Raw genomic sequence first — 16,180 nt, 5'->3', positions numbered from 1 at the left:
CGAGCTCCCGGATTGTGGCGCCAATCCCCGGCCCCAACGGACGAGCTCCCAGTGCGCAGACTCCGCTCCGCGCGGGGGCGGGTTGCTATGCTAACCCAGGCCCGGGAGCGCTCGCTGCCATGGTGACCGCCCGCCTCCCCCTTCCCGAGCTCCCGGATTTTGGCGCCAATCTCCGGCCCCGCCGCGCGCGGGCTGACCGGCCCCAACGGCCGAACTCCCAGTGCGCAGACTCCGCCCCGCGCGGGGCGGGCCGTCCGGCGGCTGCCGCGGAGTGAGATAGTGAGTAATGTCAGTGTGTGAGGGGAGGGGAGTGAGTAATGTCAGTGTGTGAGGGGAGGGGAGTGAGTAATGTCAGTGTGTGAGGGGAGGGGAGTGAGTAATGTCAGTGTGTGAGGGGAGGGGAGTGAGTAATGTCAGTGTGTGAGGGGAGGGGAGTGAGTAATGTCAGTGTGTGAGGGGAGGGGAGTGAGTAATGTCAGTGTGTGAGGGGAGGGGAGGGGAGTGAGTAATGTCAGTGTGTGAGGGGAGGGGAGTGAGTAATGTCAGTGTGTGAGGGGAGGGGAGTGAGTAATGTCAGTGTGTGAGGGGAGGGGAGGGGAGTGAGTAATGTCAGTGTGTGAGGGGAGGGGAGTGAGTAATGTCAGTGTGTGAGGGGAGGGGAGGGGAGTGAGTAATGTCAGTGTGTGAGGGGAGGGGGGTGAGTAATGTCAGTGTGTGAGGGGAGGGGTGTGAGTAAAGTCAGTGTGTGAGGGGAGGGGGGTGAGTAATGTCAGTGTGTGAGGGGAGGGGAGTGAGTAATGTCAGTGTGTGAGGGGAGGGAGGTGAGTAATGTCAGTGTGTGAGGGGAGTGAGTAATGTCAGAGTGTGAGGGGAGGGGGGTGAGTAATGTCAGTGTGTGAGGGGAGTGAGTAATGTCAGTGTGTGAGGGGAGGGGAGTGAGTAATGTCTGTGTGTGAGGGGAGGGGAGTGAGTAATCTCAGTGTGTGAGGGGAGTGAGTAATGTCAGAGTGTGAGGGGAGGGGAGTGAGTAATCTCAGTGTGTGAGGGGAGTGAGTAATGTCAGAGTGTGAGGGGAGGGGGGTGAGTAATGTCAGTGTGTGAGGGGAGTGAGTAATGTCAGTGTGTGAGGGGAGGGGAGTGAGTAATGTCAGTGTGTGAGGGGAGGGGAGTGAGTAATGTCAGTGTGTGAGGGGAGGGGGGTGAGTAATGTCAGTGTGTGAGGGGAGGGGAGGGGAGTGAGTAATGTCAGTGTGTGAGGGGAGGGGAGTGAGTAATGTCAGTGTGTGAGGGGAGGGAGGTGAGTAATGTCAGTGTGTGAGGGGAGTGAGTAATGTCAGTGTGTGAGGGGAGGGGAGGGGAGTAATGTCAGTGTGTGAGGGGAGGGGAGTGAGTAATGTCAGTGTGTGAGGGGAGGGAGGTGAGTAATGTCAGTGTGTGAGGGGAGTGAGTAATCTCAGTGTGTGAGGGGAGTGAGTAATGTCAGAGTGTGAGGGGAGGGGGGTGAGTAATGTCAGTGTGTGAGGGGAGTGAGTAATGTCAGTGTGTGAGGGGAGGGGAGGGGAGTGAGTAATGTCAGTGTGTGAGGGGAGGGGGGTGAGTAACGTCAGTGTGTGAGGGGAGTGAGTAATGTCAGTGTGTGAGGGGAGGGGAGTGAGTAATGTCAGTGTGTGAGGGGAGGGGGGTGAGTAATGTCAGTGTGTGAGGGGAGGGGAGTGAGTAATGTCAGTGTGTGAGGGGAGGGGGGTGAGTAATGTCAGTGTGTGAGGGGAGTGAGTAATCTCAGTGTGTGAGGGGAGTGAGTAATGTCAGAGTGTGAGGGGAGGGGAGGGGAGTGAGTAATGTCAGTGTGTGAGGGGAGTGAGTAATGTCAGTGTGTGAGGGGAGTGAGTAATGTCAGTGTGTGAGGGGAGGGGAGGGGAGTGAGTAATGTCAGTGTGTGAGGGGAGGGGGGTGAGTAATGTCAGTGTGTGAGGGGAGGGGGGTGAGTAATGTCAGTGTGTGAGGGGAGGGGTGTGAGTAATGTCAGTGTGTGAGGGGAGGGGGGTGAGTAATGTCAGTGTGTGAGGGGAGGGGAGTGAGTAATGTCAGTGTGTGAGGGGAGGGGGGTGAGTAATGTCAGTGTGTGAGGGGAGGGGGGTGAGTAATGTCAGTGTGTGAGGGGAGGGGAGTGAGTAATGTCAGTGTGTGAGGGGAGGGGAGTGAGTAATGTCAGTGTGTGAGGGGAGGGGGGTGAGTAATGTCAGTGTGTGAGGGGAGGGGAGTGAGTAATGTCAGTGTGTGAGGGGAGGGGAGTGAGTAATGTCAGTGTGTGAGGGGAGGGGGGTGAGTAATGTCAGTGTGTGAGGGGAGGGGGGTGAGTAATGTCAGTGTGTGAGGGGAGGGGAGTGAGTAATGTCAGTGTGTGAGGGGAGGGGAGTGAGTAATGTCAGTGTGTGAGGGGAGGGGGGTGAGTAATGTCAGTGTGTGAGGGGAGGGGAGTGAGTAATGTCAGTGTGTGAGGGGAGTGAGTAATGTCAGTGTGTGAGGGGAGGGGAGTGAGTAATGTCAGTGTGTGAGGGGAGGGGGTGAGTAATGTCAGTGTGTGAGGGGAGGGGAGTGAGTAATGTCAGTGTGTGAGGGGAGTGAGTAATGTCAGTGTGTGAGGGGAGGGGAGTGAGTAATGTCAGTGTGTGAGGGGAGGGGGGTGAGTAATGTCAGTGTGTGAGGGGAGGGGAGTGAGTAATGTCAGTGTGTGAGGGGAGGGGAGTGAGTAATGTCAGTGTGTGAGGGGAGGGGTGTGAGTAATGTCAGTGTGTGAGGGGAGGGGAGTGAGTAATGTCAGTGTGTGAGGGGAGGGGGGTGAGTAATGTCAGAGTGTGAGGGGAGGGGAGTGAGTAATGTCAGAGTGTGAGGGGAGGGGAGTGAGTAATGTCAGTGTGTGAGGGGGGTGAGTAATGTCAGTGTGTGAGGGGAAGGGAGGGGAGTGAGTAATGTCAGTGTGTGAGGGGAGGGAGGGGAGTGAGTAATGTCAGTGTGTGAGGGGAGGGGAGTGAGTAATGTCAGTGTGTGAGGGGAGGGGAGTGAGTAATGTCAGTGTGTGAGGGGAGGGGAGGGGAGTGAGTAATGTCAGTGTGTGAGGGGAGGGGAGTGAGTAATGTCAGTGTGTGAGGGGAGGGGAGTGAGTAATGTCAGTGTGTGAGGGGAGGGGAGTGAGTAATGTCAGTGTGTAAGGGGAGGGGGGTGAGTAATGTCAGTGTGTGAGGGGAGGGGAGTGAGTAATGTCAGTGTGTGAGGGGAGGGGAGTGAGTAATGTCAGTGTGTGAGGGGAGGGGAGTGAGTAATGTCAGTGTGTGAGGGGAGGAGGTGAGTAATGTCAGTGTGTGAGGGGAGGGGAGTGAGTAATGTCAGTGTGTGAGGGGAGTGAGTAATGTCAGTGTGTGAGGGGAGGGGGGTGAGTAATGTCAGTGTGTGAGGGGAGGGGAGGGGAGTGAGTAATGTCAGTGTGTGAGGGGAGGGGAGTGAGTAATGTCAGTGTGTGAGGGGAGGGGAGTGAGTAATGTCAGTGTGTGAGGGGAGGGGAGGGGAGTGAGTAATCTCAGTGTGTGAGGGGAGGGGAGTGAGTAATGTCAGTGTGTGAGGGGAGGGGAGTGAGTAATGTCAGTGTGTGAGGGGAGGGGAGTGAGTAATGTCAGTGTGTGAGGGGAGGGGAGGTGAGTGAGTAATGTCAGTGTGTGAGGGGAGGGGAGGGGAGTGAGTAATGTCAGTGTGTGAGGGGAGGGGAGTGAGTAATGTCAGTGTGTGAGGGGAGTGAGTAATGTCAGTGTGTGAGGGGAGTGAGTAATGTCTGTGTGTGAGGGGAGTGAGTAATGTCAGTGTGTGAGGGGAGTGAGTAATGTCAGTGTGTGAGGGGAGGGGAGTGAGTAATGCCAGTGTGTGAGGGGAGGGGAGTGAGTAATGTCAGTGTGTGAGGGGAGGGGAGTGAGTAATGTCAGTGTGTGAGGGGAGTGAGTAATGTCAGTGTGTGAGGGGAGTGAGTAATGTCAGTGTGTGAGGGGAGGGGAGTGAGTAATGTCAGTGTGTGACGGGAGGGGAGTGAGTAATGTCAGTGTGTGAGGGGAGGGGAGTGAGTAATGTCAGTGTGTGAGGGGAGGGGAGTGAGTAATGTCAGTGTGTGAGGGGAGGGGAGGGGAGTGAGTAATGTCAGTGTGTGAGGGGAGGGGAGTGAGTAATGTCAGTGTGTGAGGGGAGGGGAGTGAGTAATGTCAGTGTGTGAGGGGAGGGGGGTGAGTAATGTCAGTGTGTGAGGGGAGTGAGTAATGCCAGTGTGTGAGGCGAGGGGGGTGAGTAATGTCAGTGTGTGAGGGGAGGGGAGTGAGTAATGTCAGTGTGTGAGGGGAGTGAGTAATGTCAGTGTGTGAGGGGAGGGGAGTGAGTAATGTCAGTGTGTGAGGGGAGGGGAGTGAGTAATGTCAGTGTGTGAGGGGAGGGGAGTGAGTAATGTCAGTGTGTGAGGGGAGGGGTGTGAGTAATGTCAGTGTGTGAGTAATGTCAGTGTGTGAGGGGAGGGGAGTGCGTAATGTCAGTGTGTGAGGGGAGGGGTGTGAGTAATGTCAGTGTGTGAGGGGAGGGGAGTGAGTAATGTCAATGTGTGAGGGGAGGGGAGGGGAGTGAGTAATGTCAGTGTGTGAGGGGAGTGGTGTGAGTAATGTCAGTGTGTGAGGGGAGGGGAGTGAGTAATGTCAGTGTGTGAGGGGAGGGGAGTGAGTAATGTCAGTGTGTGAGGGGAGGGGGGTGAGTAATGTCAGTGTGTGAGGGGAGGGGGGTGAGTAATGTCAGTGTGTGAGGGGAGGGGGGTGAGTAATGTCAGTGTGTGAGGGGAGGGGAGTGAGTAATGTCAGTGTGTGAGGGGAGGGGAGTGAGTAATGTCAGTGTGTGAGGGGAGGGGAGTGAGTAATGTCAGTGTGTGAGGGGAGGGGAGTGAGTAATGTCAGTGTGTGAGGGGAGGGGAGTGAGTAATGTCAGTGTGTGAGGGGAGGGGAGTGAGTAATGTCAGTGTGTGAGGGGAGGGGAGTGAGTAATGTCAGTGTGTGAGGGGAGTGAGTAATGTCAGTGTGTGAGGGGAGGGGAGTGAGTAATGTCAGTGTGTGAGGGGAGGGGGGTGAGTAATGTCAGTGTGTGAGGGGAGGGGAGTGAGTAATGTCAGTGTGTGAGGGGAGGGGAGTGAGTAATGTCAGTGTGTGAGGGGAGGGGTGTGAGTAATGTCAGTGTGTAAGGGGAGGGGGGTGAGTAATGTCAGTGTGTGAGGGGAGGGGAGTGAGTAATGTCAGAGTGTGAGGGGAGGGGAGTGAGTAATGTCAGTGTGTGAGGGGGGTGAGTAATGTCAGTGTGTGAGGGGAAGGGAGGGGAGTGAGTAATGTCAGTGTGTGAGGGGAGGGGAGGGGAGTGAGTAATGTCAGTGTGTGAGGGGAGGGGAGTGAGTAATGTCAGTGTGTGAGGGGAGGGGAGTGAGTAATGTCAGTGTGTGAGGGGAGGGGAGGGGAGTGAGTAATGTCAGTGTGTGAGGGGAGGGGAGTGAGTAATGTCAGTGTGTGAGGGGAGGGGAGTGAGTAATGTCAGTGTGTGAGGGGAGGGGAGTGAGTAATGTCAGTGTGTGAGGGGAGGGGAGGGGAGTGAGTAATGTCAGTGTGTGAGGGGAGGGGGGTGAGTAATGTCAGTGTGTGAGGGGAGGGGAGTGAGTAATGTCAGTGTGTGAGGGGAGGGGAGTGAGTAATGTCAGTGTGTGAGGGGAGGGAGTAATGTCAGTGTGTGAGGGGAGGGGGGTGAGTAATGTCAGTGTGTGAGGGGAGGGGAGTGAGTAATGTCAGTGTGTGAGGGGAGTGAGTAATGTCAGTGTGTGAGGGGAGTGAGTAATGTCAGTGTGTGAGGGGAGGGGAGTGAGTAATGTCAGTGTGTGAGGGGAGGGGAGTGAGTAATGTCAGTGTGTGAGGGGAGGGGTGTGAGTAATGTCAGTGTGTGAGGGGAGGGGAGTGAGTAATGTCAGTGTGTGAGGGGAGGGGGGTGAGTAATGTCAGAGTGTGAGGGGAGGGGAGTGAGTAATGTCAGAGTGTGAGGGGAGGGGAGTGAGTAATGTCAGTGTGTGAGGGGGGTGAGTAATGTCAGTGTGTGAGGGGAAGGGAGGGGAGTGAGTAATGTCAGTGTGTGAGGGGAGGGGAGGGGAGTGAGTAATGTCAGTGTGTGAGGGGAGGGGAGTGAGTAATGTCAGTGTGTGAGGGGAGGGGAGTGAGTAATGTCAGTGTGTGAGGGGAGGGGAGGGGAGTGAGTAATGTCAGTGTGTGAGGGGAGGGGAGTGAGTAATGTCAGTGTGTGAGGGGAGGGGAGTGAGTAATGTCAGTGTGTGAGGGGAGGGGAGTGAGTAATGTCAGTGTGTAAGGGGAGGGGGGTGAGTAATGTCAGTGTGTGAGGGGAGGGGAGTGAGTAATGTCAGTGTGTGAGGGGAGGGGAGTGAGTAATGTCAGTGTGTGAGGGGAGGGGAGTGAGTAATGTCAGTGTGTGAGGGGAGGAGGTGAGTAATGTCAGTGTGTGAGGGGAGGGGAGTGAGTAATGTCAGTGTGTGAGGGGAGTGAGTAATGTCAGTGTGTGAGGGGAGGGGGGTGAGTAATGTCAGTGTGTGAGGGGAGGGGAGGGGAGTGAGTAATGTCAGTGTGTGAGGGGAGGGGAGTGAGTAATGTCAGTGTGTGAGGGGAGGGGAGTGAGTAATGTCAGTGTGTGAGGGGAGGGGAGGGGAGTGAGTAATCTCAGTGTGTGAGGGGAGGGGAGTGAGTAATGTCAGTGTGTGAGGGGAGGGGAGTGAGTAATGTCAGTGTGTGAGGGGAGGGGAGTGAGTAATGTCAGTGTGTGAGGGGAGGGGAGGGGAGTGAGTAATGTCAGTGTGTGAGGGGAGGGGAGGGGAGTGAGTAATGTCAGTGTGTGAGGGGAGGGGAGTGAGTAATGTCAGTGTGTGAGGGGAGTGAGTAATGTCAGTGTGTGAGGGGAGTGAGTAATGTCTGTGTGTGAGGGGAGTGAGTAATGTCAGTGTGTGAGGGGAGTGAGTAATGTCAGTGTGTGAGGGGAGGGGAGTGAGTAATGCCAGTGTGTGAGGGGAGGGGAGTGAGTAATGTCAGTGTGTGAGGGGAGGGGAGTGAGTAATGTCAGTGTGTGAGGGGAGTGAGTAATGTCAGTGTGTGAGGGGAGTGAGTAATGTCAGTGTGTGAGGGGAGGGGAGTGAGTAATGTCAGTGTGTGACGGGAGGGGAGTGAGTAATGCCAGTGTGTGAGGGGAGGGGAGTGAGTAATGTCAGTGTGTGAGGGGAGGGGAGTGAGTAATGTCAGTGTGTGAGGGGAGGGGAGGGGAGTGAGTAATGTCAGTGTGTGAGGGGAGGGGAGTGAGTAATGTCAGTGTGTGAGGGGAGGGGAGTGAGTAATGTCAGTGTGTGAGGGGAGGGGGGTGAGTAATGTCAGTGTGTGAGGGGAGTGAGTAATGCCAGTGTGTGAGGCGAGGGGGGTGAGTAATGTCAGTGTGTGAGGGGAGGGGAGTGAGTAATGTCAGTGTGTGAGGGGAGTGAGTAATGTCAGTGTGTGAGGGGAGGGGAGTGAGTAATGTCAGTGTGTGAGGGGAGGGGAGTGAGTAATGTCAGTGTGTGAGGGGAGGGGAGTGAGTAATGTCAGTGTGTGAGGGGAGGGGTGTGAGTAATGTCAGTGTGTGAGTAATGTCAGTGTGTGAGGGGAGGGGAGTGAGTAATGTCAGTGTGTGAGGGGAGGGGAGTGAGTAATGTCAGTGTGTGAGGGGAGGGGAGTGAGTAATGTCAGTGTGTGAGGGGAGTGAGTAATGTCAGTGTGTGAGGGGAGGGGAGTGAGTAATGTCAGTGTGTGAGGGGAGGGGGGTGAGTAATGTCAGTGTGTGAGGGGAGGGGAGTGAGTAATGTCAGTGTGTGAGGGGAGGGGAGTGAGTAATGTCAGTGTGTGAGGGGAGGGGTGTGAGTAATGTCAGTGTGTAAGGGGAGGGGGGTGAGTAATGTCAGTGTGTGAGGGGAGGGGAGTGAGTAATGTCAGAGTGTGAGGGGAGGGGAGTGAGTAATGTCAGTGTGTGAGGGGGGTGAGTAATGTCAGTGTGTGAGGGGAAGGGAGGGGAGTGAGTAATGTCAGTGTGTGAGGGGAGGGGAGGGGAGTGAGTAATGTCAGTGTGTGAGGGGAGGGGAGTGAGTAATGTCAGTGTGTGAGGGGAGGGGAGTGAGTAATGTCAGTGTGTGAGGGGAGGGGAGGGGAGTGAGTAATGTCAGTGTGTGAGGGGAGGGGAGTGAGTAATGTCAGTGTGTGAGGTGAGGGGAGTGAGTAATGTCAGTGTGTGAGGGGAGGGGAGTGAGTAATGTCAGTGTGTGAGGGGAGGGGAGGGGAGTGAGTAATGTCAGTGTGTGAGGGGAGGGGGGTGAGTAATGTCAGTGTGTGAGGGGAGGGGAGTGAGTAATGTCAGTGTGTGAGGGGAGGGGGGTGAGTAATGTCAGTGTGTGAGGGGAGGGAGTAATGTCAGTGTGTGAGGGGAGGGGGGTGAGTAATGTCAGTGTGTGAGGGGAGGGGAGTGAGTAATGTCAGTGTGTGAGGGGAGTGAGTAATGTCAGTGTGTGAGGGGAGTGAGTAATGTCAGTGTGTGAGGGGAGGGGAGTGAGTAATGTCAGTGTGTGAGGGGAGGGGAGTGAGTAATGTCAGTGTGTGAGGGGAGGGGAGTGAGTAATGTCAGTGTGTGAGGGGAGGGGAGTGAGTAATGTCAGTGTGTGAGGGGAGGGGAGTGAGTAATGTCAGTGTGTGAGGGGAGTGAGTAATGTCAGTGTGTGAGGGGAGGGGAGTGAGTAATGTCAGTGTGTGAGGGGAGGGGAGTGAGTAATGTCAGTGTGTGAGGGGAGGGGTGTGAGTAATGTCAGTGTGTGAGGGGAGGGGAGTGAGTAATGTCAGTGTGTGAGGGGAGGGGAGTGAGTAATGTCAGTGTGTGAGGGGAGGAGGTGAGTAATGTCAGTGTGTGAGGGGAGGGGAGTGAGTAATGTCAGTGTGTGAGGGGCGTGAGTAATGTCAGTGTGTGAGGGGAGGGGGGTGAGTAATGTCTGTGTGAGGGGAGGGGAGGGGAGTGAGTAATGTCAGTGTGTGAGGGGAGGGGAGTGAGTAATGTCAGTGTGTGAGGGGAGGGGAGTGAGTAATGTCAGTGTGTGAGGGGAGGGGAGGGGAGTGAGTAATGTCAGTGTGTGAGGGGAGGGGAGTGAGTAATGTCAGTGTGTGAGGGGAGGGGAGTGAGTAATGTCAGTGTGTGAGGGGAGGGGAGTGAGTAATGTCAGTGTGTGAGGGGAGGGGAGGGGAGTGAGTAATGTCAGTGTGTGAGGGGAGGGGAGGGGAGTGAGTAATGTCAGTGTGTGAGGGGAGGGGAGTGAGTAATGTCAGTGTGTGAGGGGAGTGAGTAATGTCAGTGTGTGAGGGGAGTGAGTAATGTCAGTGTGTGAGGGGAGTGAGTAATGTCAGTGTGTGAGGGGAGTGAGTAATGTCAGTGTGTGAGGGGAGGGGAGTGAGTAATGCCAGTGTGTGAGGGGAGGGGGGTGAGTAATGTCAGTGTGTGAGGGGAGGGGAGTGAGTAATGTCAGTGTGTGAGGGGAGTGAGTAATGTCAGTGTGTGAGGGGAGTGAGTAATGTCAGTGTGTGAGGGGAGGGGAGTGAGTAATGTCAGTGTGTGACGGGAGGGGAGTGAGTAATGTCAGTGTGTGAGGGGAGGGGGGTGAGTAATGTCAGTGTGTGAGGGGAGGGGAGTGAGTAATGTCAGTGTGTGAGGGGAGGGGAGTGAGTAATGTCAGTGCGTGAGGGGAGTGAGTAATGTCAGTGTGTGAGGGGAGGGGAGTGAGTAATGTCAGTCTGTGAGGGGAGGGGAGTGAGTAATGTCAGTGTGTCAGGGGAGTGAGTAATGTCAGTGTGTGAGGGGAGTGAGTAATGTCAGTGTGTGAGGGGAGGTGGGTGAGTAATGTCAGTGTGTGAGGGGAGGGGTGTGAGTAATGTCAGTGTGTGAGGGGAGTGAGTAATGTCAGTGTGTGAGGGGAGGGGTGTGAGTAATGTCAGTGTGTGAGGGGAGGGGAGTGAGTAATGTCAGTGTGTGAGGGGAGGGGAGGGGAGTGAGTAATGTCAGTGTGTGAGGGGAGGGGCGTGAGTAATGTCAGTGTGTGAGGGGAGTGAGTAATGTCAGTGTGTGAGGGGAGGGGAGTGAGTAATGTCAGTGTGTGAGGGGAGCGGAGTGAGTAATGTCAGTGTGTGAGGGGAGGGGAGTGAGTAATGTCAGAGTGTGAGGGGAGGGGAGTGAGTAATGTCAGTGTGTGAGGGGAGAGGGCTGAGTAATGTCAGAGTGTGAGGGGAGGGGAGGTGGGGAGAGAGGTGAGAGGTAGTGAGTACTGTCAGCAGTGTGGGGATTGTGGGGGAGAGAGGGAGAGAGGGAGGGGGTGGGGAGAGATATTGAGTAGTGTGTGGATTGCAGAGGAGAGGTAGAGGAGGGGAGAGAGAGGAGGGGGGGAGAGTACTGTCAGCAGTGTGGGGGCTGGGGAGTGAGGGGGTGAGGATCGAGGGGAAAGAGGAACATGGAGAGAGAGGGACGGAGGACTGAGGGAGGGAGGGAAAGAGGGACATGGAGAGGGGGAGGGGGAGAGGGAGAGTGACAAAGAGGGAGGGAGACATAAGGAGAGACGGAGGGAGGGATAGAGAGAGGGGGAGAAAGAGAGAGAGAGACAGACAAAGAAAGACTTGCATTTCTATAGCACCTTTCACTATCTAAGTTCTTTAGAGCCAATTAACCATTTTTTGAAGTATAGTCACTGTTGTATTGTGGGAATCGCAGCAGCTCAATTTGTGCACAGCAAGCTCTCACACACAGCGATGTGATAATGACCCAGATCATCTGTTTTAGTGATGTTGGTTGAGTTATAAATATTGGCCCCAGGACACCGGGGAGAACTCCCCCTGCTCTTCTTCCAATAGTGACCCCGGGATCTTTTACATCCACCCGAGAGGGCAGACGGTGCCTCGGTTTAACGTCTCATGCGAAGTACTGCCCCTCCGACAGAGCGACGCTCCCTCAGTACTGCCCCACCGACAGAGCGACGCTCCCTCAGTACTGCCCCTCCGACAGTGCGGCGCTCCCTCAGTACTGCCCCTCCGACAGTGCAGCGCTCCCTCAGCACTGCCCCTCCGACAGTGCGGTGCTCCCTCAGTACTGCCCCTCCGACAGTGCGGCGCTCCCTCAGTACTGCCCCTCCGACAGTGCGGCGCTCCCTCAGTACTGCCCCTCCGACAGTGCGGCGTTCCCTCAGTACTTCCCCTCCGACAGTGCGGCGCTCCCTCAGCACTGCCCCTCCAACAGTGCGGCGCTCCCTCAGCACTGCCCCTCCGACAGTGCGGCGTTCCCTCAGTACTTCCCCTCCGACAGTGCGGCGCTCCCTCAGCACTGCCCCTCCGACAGTGCGGCACTCCCTCAGTACTGCTCCTCCGACAGTGCGGCGCTCCCTCAGTACTGCCCCTCCGACAGTGCGGTGCTCCCTACCAGAGCCCTCACACTCTCTCACATACACACTCACTTATATACACACACACTCACTGACACTCATACATTCTCTCGCACACACACATAACAACTTAAGAAATAGGAGCAGGAATAGGCCACCTGGTCCCTCGTGCCTGCTCCGCCATTTAATAAGATCATGGCTGATCTGATCTAATGGACTCAACTCCATTACCCTGCCTGCTCCCCATAACCCTTCACTCGCTTATCTTTCAAAAATCTGTCTATCGCCACCTTAAATATATTCATTGTCCCAGCCTCCACAGCTCTCTGGAGCAGAGTATTCCACAGATTTCCAACCCACTGAGAAAAGAAATTCCTCCTCGTCTCAGTTTTAAATGGGCGGCTCCTTATTCTGAGACTATGTTCACTAGTGATAGTTTCCCCTATTGAGTGGAAATATCCTCTCTGCATCCACCTTGTCAAGCCCCCGCATTATCTTATACGTTTCGATAAGATCACCTCTCATTCTTCTGAACTCCAATGAGTATAGGCCCAAACTACCCAACCTTTCCTCATAAGACAACCCCCTCATCTCTGGAATCAACCGAGTGAACTTTCTGTGAACAGCATATCCTTCCTTAAATACGGAGACTAAAACTGTACACAGTGCTCTAGGTATGGCCTCACCAATACCCTGTACAGTTGTAGCAGGTCTTCTCTGCTTTTATATTCGATCCCCCTTGCAATAAAGGCCAAGATTCCATTTGCCTTCCTGATCACTTGCTATATCTGCATACTAACATTTTGTGTTTCATGCACAAGGTCCCTTTGTACTGCAGCACTTTGCAATTTTTCTCCATTTAAATTATAATTTGCTTTTCTATTATTTCTGCCAAAGTGGATAACTTCACATTTTCCCACATTATACTGCTAAATTTTTGCTCACTCACTTAGCCTGTCTATATCTCTTTGCAGATTTTGTGCTCTCCCACCCATCTTTGTAATATCAGCAAACTTGGCTACATTACACACTGTCCCTTCATCCAAGTCACTTATACACACTCACTTATACACACACATATACACATATACGTGATATCACTCGATACAGCAAAGGCTATGTGCTCCGGCAATATCACGGCTGTTGTGCTGAAGACTTGTGCTGTAGAACTAGCCGCACCTCTAGCCAAGCTGTTCCAGTATAGCTGCAGTACTGGCATCTATCTGACAATGTGGGAAACTGCCCAGGTATGTCCTGTCCACAAAAATCAGGACACATCCAATCTGACCAATTACCACTATGATATATGAATAAAGAGTCAGACTGAACACTGTGAGCTCAAAGTAAAGTGTGACCTTAGTCTTTTATTGCAGGTCTCCAGAGTGTCTCTCCAGCCTGTGAGGCCTCCTTAAGTACATGTGCTCCCAAGGGATTGTGGCAACCTTTGGGACTTCAGGGGATGAGCCCTCTGGTGGCTATACAAGGTATATACAAGTTTACATATATAACAACAGCGCCCCTCCCCCAAAGTCAACAGTGTAACTATTTACAAGGTGAGTCGATCTGGGGACTTTCTTTCCCTGGTTGATCGTCTCGGTGCAAGTGCTGGTTTTGGTGAATCGTTTGTTGGGCCCTCGCTGGGCTGCTGTGCAGCTGGCCTTGCTGGGCTGCCTGGTGTGATGGGCCCTGCTGCGGGTGATGGGTTCTGCTTCATGGCCAACCGCGGTGTCAGTTGCCACTGGTGTGTATGTTGGGGGATCAAAAAAGGTAAGGTCCAAGGTGGGTTGCTCAGGGTAGTCCGTGAATCTCAGTTTGATTTGGTCCGAGTGTTTCCAGTGAATGAGTCCATTTGAAAGTTGGACCCGAAACACCCTGCTCCCCTCTTTGACCACAATAGTACCGGGAAGCCACCTGGGACCTTGTCTATAATTCAACACAAATACAGGATCATTGATTTCAATTTTGCGTGACACATTTGCGCTATCATGATATGCCGCCTGCTCTCTACCTGTTCATGTAGATCAGGGTGAACTAACGAAAGCCTTGTTTTAAGTGCCCTTTTCATGAGCAGTTCAGCCGGTGGAATCCCAGTGAGCGAGTGGGTTCTCGTGCGGTAGCTAAGCAGGACTCTGGATAGGCGAGTCTGCAGTGAGCCTTCAGTTACCCTCTTCAAGCCGTGTTTGATAGTTTGCACTGCTCTCTCTGCCTGACCATTGGATGCTGGTTTGAACGGGGCAGATGTAACATGTTTGATCCTATTATAGGTCATGAACTCTTTGAACTCGGCACTGGTGAAACATGGCCCGTTGTTGCTCACAAGGACATCAGGCAGTCCGTGCGTGGCAAACATGGCCCGCAGGCTTTCAGTGGTGGCAACAGACATGATTGCCAACATTATCTCACATTCAATCCATTTGGAGTACGCATCTACAACCATAAGGAACATTTTACCCAAAAACGGGCCTGTATAGTCGACACAAACCCAGGACCACGGTTTGGAGGGCCAAGACCATAAACTTAGTGGCGCCTCCCTGGGTGCATTGCTTAACTGCAAGCATGTGTTACATTTGTGCACGCAGGACTCTTAAGTCCGCATTGATACTGGGCCACCACACGTGGGATTTGGCTATCGCTTTCATCATTACGATGCCTGGGTGAGTACTGTGGAGATCACTGATGAAAGTGTCCCTGCCCTTCTTGGGGACCACTACCCAATTACCCCATAGAAGGCAGTCTGCCTGTATAGACATTTCATCTTTGCGCCGTTTGTACAGCTTTATCTCTTCCTGCATTTCCACTGGGACACTGGACCTGCTCCCGTGAAGCACGCAATTTTTTACTAGGGACAGTAAGGGTTCCTGGCTCGTCCATGTTCTAATCTGTCGGGCTGTGATGGGTGATTGCTCACTCTCGAATGCTTCCATAACCATGACTAAATCTGCAGGCTGTGCCATTTCCACCCCCATGGTGGGCAATGGCAGCCTACTGAGAGCATCGGCACAGTTTTTTGTGCCTGGCCTGTGACGGATGGTGTAGTTGTATGCGGACAATGTGAGCGACCATCTCTGGATGCAGGCCGATGCAATTGTATTTATCCCCTTACTTTCGGAAAAAAGGGATATCAGTGGCTTATGGTCAGTTTCCAATTCAAATTTGAGCCCAAACAGATATTGATGTATTTTCTTTACCCCATAAATACACGCTAACGCTTCTTTCTCAATCATGCTGTAGGCTCTCTCAGCCTTAGACAGACTCCTGGATGCATAAGCAACCGGTTGCAATTTCCAAAAATCATTACCTTGTTGCAATACACACTCGACGCCATATGACGACGCAACACATGCTAGTACCAAACGCTTACATGAATCATACAACACAGGCAATTTGTTTGAGTATTAACAATTTTCTAGCTTTTACAAAGGCATTTTCTTGGCTTTTGCCCCATACACATTCATCTCCTTTACTCAGTAAGGTGTGCAGTGGTTCTAATAGTGTGCTGAGACCCGGTAAGAAGTTAGCAAAGTAGTTCAGGAGTCCTAGAACGACCGCAGCAGTGTCACGTTCTGTGGCCTCGGTGCATTCTCGATTGCATCCGTCTTCAAATCGGTGGGCCTGATGCCGTCCGCTGTGATTCTTCTCCCCAGGAACTCCACTTCAGGCACCAGGAAAATGCACTTCGAGCGTTCTAGCTTGAGCCCCACGCGGTTGAGTCGACTAAGAACTTCCTCCAGGTTCTGCAGATGCTTGACCATGTCCCGGCCTGTAAACAAAATGTCATCCTGGACTTCAGTAAGCTTTCCATGTTTCTCTGGAATATCGCCACGGCTGATCAAATTCCATACGGGCATCTGTTATAAATGAAGAGACCCATTTATAACAGATGCCCGTTTGGCCCATCGCTGATTCCTCCAGCTCCTGCGTCATGTAGGCCGAGGTCAAGTCCAGCTTCGTGAACGTCTTTCCTCCCACCAGCGTAGCAAAAAGGTCGTCAGCCTTTGGTAGTGGGTATTGGTCCTGCAGGGAGAAACGATTGATAGTTACTTTGTAATCACCACAGATTCTGACGGTGCCATCTCCCTTGAGGACTGGAACAATCGGACTGGCCCACTCATTGAATTCGATCAGCAAAATGACACCCTCTCGTTGCAGCCGGTCTAGCTCGATCTCCACCCTCTCTCTCATCATGTACAGTACTGCTCTCTCCTTGTGATGGATGGGTCGCGCCCCCGGAATTAGGTGGATCTGCACTTTTGCTCCTTGGAACTTCCCGATGCCTGGTTAGAACAGCGAAGGGAACTTGTTTAAGACCTGGGCACACGAAGTGTCTTCAGCAGAAGAGAGCGCTCGGACGTCGTCCCAGTTCCAGCGTATCTTTCCCAGCCAGCTCCTGTAGAGCAGCGTGGGACCATCGCCCGGTACCACCCAGAGTGGTAGCTTGTGCACCGCTCCGTTGTAGGGGACATTTCCAGTAGCACTGCTGATTACGGGAATCAGTTTGTGTAAGTTCTCAGAGTCATGCGAATGGAGTCAAGACTGGCACAGAGGCCTTGCTGCACCACAATTTATCGAAAGTCTTTTTGCTCATAATGGACTGGCTCGCGCCCGTGTCCAGCTCCATTGACTCTGGGAGTCCATTCAATTCAACCTTCA

At 53.6% G+C, this 16,180-nt stretch overlaps 1 protein-coding gene across 1 annotated transcript in view; it reads left to right on the top strand.

Annotated features, from left to right (window-relative positions):
• The first annotated feature begins 227 nt into the window (after nucleotides 1–227).
• The window catches only part of LOC139240088 (potassium/sodium hyperpolarization-activated cyclic nucleotide-gated channel 4-like), a 55,681-nt gene continuing 39,728 nt past the window's right edge, over nucleotides 228–16,180 (top strand). The window contains exons 1-2 of the mRNA XM_070868464.1: nucleotides 228–279; nucleotides 12,904–13,014. Of these exons, the coding sequence (XP_070724565.1) occupies nucleotides 12,947–13,014 (68 nt within the window). The 5' untranslated portion in view covers nucleotides 228–279; nucleotides 12,904–12,946. The remainder of the gene's footprint in view (nucleotides 280–12,903; nucleotides 13,015–16,180) is intronic.

The sequence above is a fragment of the Pristiophorus japonicus genome, chromosome 30 (genome assembly GCF_044704955.1).
Source record: "Pristiophorus japonicus isolate sPriJap1 chromosome 30, sPriJap1.hap1, whole genome shotgun sequence".
Taxonomy (NCBI): Eukaryota; Metazoa; Chordata; class Chondrichthyes; family Pristiophoridae; genus Pristiophorus; species Pristiophorus japonicus.
Note: the sequence above shows the minus strand (reverse complement) of the source record. Positions and strands in the feature narration are given on the sequence as shown.